A 6,754-nucleotide genomic window follows, 5' to 3' on the forward strand; every position below is an offset into this window, starting at 1 on the left:
TATCAGTGTTTGATTCATAAGAACCTATTAAAAGATTTAAATATATGACCTTGAAAGTCGAACAAGGACTTTAGGTTGAACAGAGTTTATAGTCTTCCAAACTCGGAGCTTCTGGGAAAATATCAGTACCCTGAGCCTTTTGGTTATACAGAACAGGTCATTTAAAGATTTAAACATATATTGACCACTGTGACCTTGAATATGGGCGAAGGTCATTCATTTAAACAAACTTGGTAGCCCTTCATCCCAGCTTTATACAGGCCCAATATCAGTACCCTGGGCCTTTTGGTTATTGAGAAGAAGTTGTTTGAAGACTTTAACACATTTGACCCCTGTGACCTTGAAAGTGGGTCAAGGTCATTCATTTGAACAAGCTTGATAGCCCTTCATCCAAGCAATCTACTGGCCAAATAATATCCAGGGCCTCATGGTTAATCAGAAGTCGTTTTAAGATTTTAAACAAATTTGAGCCCTTTGACCTTGAATATAAGACAAGGTCATTCATTTTAACAAAGTTTGTAGCCCTTTCTCCAATCATTTTACAAGCCAAATATCAACCTCCTGCGCCTTTTGGTTATTCAGAAGAAGTCGTTTCAAGGTTTCAAACATATTTGTCCGCTGTGACCTTGAATAAAAGTCAAGGCCATTCATTTGAACAAACAGCGTAGCCCTTCACCCAAGCATGTTACTGGCCAAAGATCATTATCCTGCGCCTTATGGTTATTCAGAAGAAGTTATTTTAAGTAAAAAGTTGACACTGGACGGACGGACGGACAACAGACGGGTGGACGACGGACGCCGTACCATGGCATAAGCTCGCTTTGCCAGGTGAGCTAAAAAGTTGACGATGGAGGACGGATGAAGGTCGACGGACGACGGACGAACCATGGACACAGCACCATGGCATAAGCTCACTTGGCCCTTTGGACCATCTGAGCTAACAATCGGACAAGATGATCAAACAAAGGGTTGTTTTCTGTCCCCCGGTACTTTGCCCGGAACTTTGCAGAGTCTAAAACAGATTCTCCCTGATTGGTTAGTATGGTTGTGATGTCATACTTACATCCTGTTGATTCTAGGAACTGTTTAACATGAGTTTCACACTCAGTGAACATGTCTACATCTGACGTATACCTAGCTATGTAATGTAGACAATGCCAGCCGTACTTATCTACAGCTGTAGTTAGTGCTGGGTACGACTCACACAGATATTTACAAACCTCCATGCGTCCCCTCTCACAACTCCCATGTAACACTGTTCTCCCGTCATTATTTACAGCTGTAGTTAGTGCTGGGTACGTCTCACACAGATATTTACAAAACTCCATGTGTCCCCACTCACAACTCACATGTAACACTGTTCTCCCGACAGTATCTACAGCTGTAGATAGTGCTGGGTATGACTCACACAGATATTTACAAATCTCCATGTGTCCAAACCTACAACTCACATGTAACACTGTTCTCCTGTCATTATTTACAGCTGTAGTTAGTGCTGGGTACGACTCGCACAGATATTTACAAACCTCCATGTGTCCCTCCATACAACTCACATGTAACACTGTCCACCCGTCATTATCTACAGCTGTAGTTAGTGCTCGGTACGACTCACACAGATATTTACAAACCTCCATGTGTCCCTCCATACAACTCACATGTAACACTGTTTCCCCCCACATGTCTACAGCTGTAGTTAGTGCTGGGTACGAATCACACAGATATTTACAAACCTCCCTGTGTCCCCACCTACAACTCACATGTAACACTGTACTCCCGTTATCATCCACTAACTGACACATGTACTGAGCACACACACAACTCTTGTGCACCACACGACCTTCTACTGTCTCACACTTATGTTGTTCGTCCTCGACTCTATACAAGGATTTAAGTATAATTCTCTCCACTGTTTTAAATATATCACAGTTTCCTGTCTGTGCCACAAGATGGAGCGTGCTTCGTCTCCAGTCAACATTGTCATGTATCAAGTGTGGGTAAGTGTCATACAACATGGTCACCATCTCTTCTCTCTCAAACAAACACGCCTCATGTAGGACATTGATATTGTAAGCATAATATGATGATTGTGACCTGTGTACCCTCGCTGTCTGAGTGACGTCATACTCCAGTAGTTTACGTAACACATTCACGCTCCCTCTCTTAACAACACAAAACGGTGTCTCCCTGTCAGGTTTCACACCCTCCGATAGAAGGAATAAAGCACATTCCTCTGAACCAGAAAAACATGCTTTATTTAACAAGCAAAGTTTTATCTCATCATTCAAGTATTCAACAATCTTTTCTAACACTTTCTTGCTCCCTCCTTCTACCACACAAAACGGTGTCTTCTTGTCAGGTTTCACACCCTCCGATAGGAGGAATAAAGCACATTCTTCTGAACCAGAAGAACATGCTTTATTTAACAAGGCAAGCTTTATCTCATGGCACAAGTTTTTGTCAACATTCTGACCTCTAAGCCATCTGATAAATCCCTGCAGAAACTGAATATCTGTCCATACATCTAATGCAGTTATATATTCTCTAAAAAAACAGTACTTGTTGGTGTCGGATTCAAACTCTCTGACTAAACGTTTATACATATGTTTATTACTAGATGATATAACTATTCTGTTTGGAATGGTTTTTGATGTTGATATATAACGTAGAAACTTTCTTGGACAATTCTCTATGAACCCAATTTTTGTGTCATTGCCATACAAAAGGGCAACAGTGTCCTGGACAGAATCATGACAAAATTTGTAAAATACATCATCATCATCAACATCATCATCTAATACATCATCACCATCATACAAAAAACAGTTTTTTGTTTTTGCAACCAGAGATCTTAATATTTCATCTAAACTTCTACGTAATGATCTGATTTTGTCTTCATGACTTAGTTCAACGCCATGGAAAGCTATCTCTAGCATTTTCTTGTCAACATTTTCACTGTTAGGATCTAAGTCTCCTTTCTTTACCCGACCATCATTGAGGAAGAGAAATAGAAGAGAAGCAGAGCATTCCTTTGGTAATTTCTTTAACGTTTTTTCCATGAAATAAACTGGACTTTTGAAGAAATCAACCCCTTCATTTCGTAAGATAGGAACATCTCTATACAGTCTGCAGCACTGTGGAAACCCAATTTTCGGTGCAAGTTTAACAATTTCAGATTCCTTACCACCAGATAAGTCTTTAATTTTTGGGACATACATTTCTAAAATCTGCAGCTTTTCTGCACTTGTCATGATGTTTTTACCTCTCAAATCAATGGCGTTATCGTCATTAAATAGTTCACATGAGGACATTTGTGTGCTTTTGAAAATTTCATCTCGAACATTTAAGATCAAACAATTTGATCTTCTTTTTAGTTTGCCACAAAATGCTGACTGTATAGAGTCTTTCCTACTCTTCAATTCTTCAACAATTTCCGCACTGACATCATCAATAAATAAAGCTATCTGTGCTTCTGGCTGAACAATGTCATCCCATTTAGACATGCTGTAAAGCTGTAACGGATCTTTTGACAGTCCAGTATCCTTATTATCGCCATCCATTAGCCACTTCAACAGCTGGTAGCACATCATTGTCTTTCCGTCCCCGGAGGCGCCCTTGATGATGACCATGCCGTTCTTTCTGATCACTTCCTTGGCATCTTCCAAGGCTTGTGTAGAGATGATCTCCGATCTTGAGGTTTGACCTCTGACTGTTGACTTTGTTGTTTCTGCAATCAAACAGATAAACATTGGATAAAAAACAAGATCGAACAACTGTGGCAGGGTTCAATTGTACAAAGGATTAAGGTCGCCTTCTAGCTTCTCTTTAGCTCAGTGGTAGAGCGTCCGACTAGGAACCTGGAGATCGAGGGTTCGATCCCCGGTGGAAGCACACTTTTCTCTTTCCTGTTACACAACTTAGTGTAATATTCTCCACTGGTAATTGAGATAGTATGTATTACTTCCTTAATTTTTCTAGATACTCAAAGTGTAAAATACTACCTAGATTGAGTGGGCTGTATTCCACTACCGACACAACAGGTACAATCACCCACTATCTTAACTGTGAACTGTACTCTACTATGTATATATTGAGTGGGCTGTATTTTACTACCGACACAACAGGTACAACCACCCTCAATCACAAATGTGAATTGTACTCTACTATGTATATATTGAATGGGCTGTATTCCACGACCGACACAACAGGTACAACCGCCCTCAATCACAAATGTGAAATCTACTCTACTATGTATATATTGAGTGGGCTGTATTTTACTACCGACACAACAGGTACAACCGCCCTCAATCACAAATGTGAAATGTGCTCTACTATGTATATATTGAGGGGGCTGTATTTCACTACCGACACAACAGGTACAACCACCCTCAATCACAAATGTGAAATGTACTCTACTATGTATATATTGAGTGGGCTGTATTTCACTACCGACACAACAGGTACAACCACCCCCAATCTCAACTGTGAACTGTACTCTACTATGTATATATACTAAGTGAGCTGTACTCCACTACCGACACAACAGGTACAACCACCCTCAATCTCAACTGTGAACTGTACTCTACTATGTATATATTGAGTGGGCTGTATTTCTCTACCTACACAACAGGTACAACCACCCCCAATCTCAACTGTGAACTGTGCTCTACTATGTATATATACTAAGTGGGCTGTACTCCACTACCGACACAACAGGTACAACCACCCCCAATCTCAACTGTGACCTGTACTCTACTATGTATATACTAAGTGGTCTGTATTCCACTACCGACACAACAGGTACAATCACCCACAATCTCAACGGTGAACTGTACTCTACTATGTATATACTGAGGGGGCTGTATTTCACTACCAACACAACAGGTACACCCACCCTCAATCTCAACTGTGAAATGTACTCTACTATGTATATACTAAATGGGCTGTATTCCACAACCGACACAACAGGTACAATCACCCACAATCTCAACTGGGAAATGTACTCTACTATGTATATACTGAGTAGGCTGTATTTCACTACCGACACAACAGATACAACCACCCTCAATCTCAACTGTGAACTGTACTCTACTATGTATATACTGAGTGGGCTGTATTTCTCTACCAACACAACAGGTACAACCACCCTCAATCTCAACTGTGAAATGTACTCTACTATGTATATACTATATGGGCTGTATTTCACTACCGAGACAACGAGTACAACCATCCTCAATCTCAACTGTGAACTGTACTCTACTTTGTATATATATACTAAGTGGGCTGTACTCCACTACCGACACAACAGGTACAATCACCCACAATCTCAACTATGGACTGTACTCTGTTATGTATATACTAAGTGGACTGTTTTTACACTACTGACACAACAGGTACAATCCCCCACTACCTCAAATGTGAACTGTACTCTACTATGTATATACTAAGTGGTCTGTATTCCACTCCCGACACAACAGGTACATCCAATCACCCACTACCTCAAATGCGAACTGTACTCTACTATGTATATACTAAGTGGTCTGTATTCCAGTACCGACACAACAGGTACATCCAATCACCCAATACCTCAAATGTGAACTGTACTCTACTATGTATATACTAAGTGGTCTGTATTCCACTACCGACACAACAGGTACATCCAATCACCCACTACCTCAAATGTGAACTGTACTCTACTATGTATATACTAAGTGGTCTGTATTCCACTACCGACACAACATGTACAATCACCCACTACCTCAACTTTGAACTGTACTCCACATTGCTTTACCTATACCTGGACTATTCTAAAATCTATATTAAATAGGCTTCATTCATTACAGTATAACATATTAGTTGCAATTAAAACAGCAGGACCCAACGCATACCAGGGATAAACAATTTCACTTGCCTGATGAACGGATCTGGTAAAAGTTCATAAAATGCACTGTCAGGTAAAAAATTCAAAATCTGTTAGTTCAGCCACTTAATATGACTTTGTAAGCCCCTGTGGTCAGTGTTGTAAACCTGCCCTATAATACACTAATAAAACTAGGTTAGATAATATACCTTTAATTTAATCAAGAGGCCCAAGGGCCTTATAGCGGTCACCTGAGTTATATCATAGGTACTGGTAGCTTTATTTTATTGTTAAGATGTGATGTGGAAATCAGCATGTAAACTTAGTGAAAGTACTTGTCATGTCATCAAAGGTTAAGAATTTTAAAATATTGGTAAATGTTCCCTTTGGGGCCCCGCCCTAGCCCCTGGGGATGGGGCAGGAATCCCAATTTTACAATGTAATACCCTCATTCACCAAAGATGATTCTGACTAAGTTTGAGTAATTTGCTGCTGGAAATGGATAAAATATACCCAAAAGTGTTATTTCCCTATATAAACTATAGTAAACTTTACCCCCTCCCCAAGGGAGAACGGATAGCCCGGGGTCCTGAAATTTACGATTTAAATAAAGCCCCTGATGATTTTCTTTCCATGCAGAGAAAATGACCGTAATACCTCTGAGTCTGGAGAAGAAGATTTTTGAAATATTGGTTAAATTTCCCTTTTGGGCCCCGCCCTGGCCCCTAGGGTTGGGGTAGGAATCCCAATTTTACAATTTAAAACCATCTTCCTCCTCCAAGGATGATTCTGACCAAGTAAAAATAATTTCCAACAGAAAATTGTCAAAATATACCCAAAAGTGTTGTTTCCCTATATAAACTATAGTAAACTTTACCCCCTCCCCAAGGGAGAACG

The 6,754-nt window shown here is 40.2% G+C and overlaps 1 protein-coding gene across 1 annotated transcript in view; it reads right to left on the minus strand.

Moving 5' to 3' along the window:
* Positions 1 to 771: 771 nt before the first annotated feature.
* Positions 772 to 6,754, minus strand: part of LOC110464446 — a 17,301-nt gene continuing 11,318 nt past the window's right edge. Inside the window, exon 5 of the mRNA XM_021519663.1 lies at positions 772 to 3,724. Coding sequence (XP_021375338.1) covers positions 912 to 3,724 — 2,813 coding nt within the window. The 3' untranslated portion in view covers positions 772 to 911. The remainder of the gene's footprint in view (positions 3,725 to 6,754) is intronic.

This window comes from Mizuhopecten yessoensis, unplaced genomic scaffold (assembly GCF_002113885.1).
Source record: "Mizuhopecten yessoensis strain PY_sf001 unplaced genomic scaffold, ASM211388v2 scaffold10989_1, whole genome shotgun sequence".
Classification (NCBI taxonomy): Eukaryota; Metazoa; Mollusca; class Bivalvia; order Pectinida; family Pectinidae; genus Mizuhopecten; species Mizuhopecten yessoensis.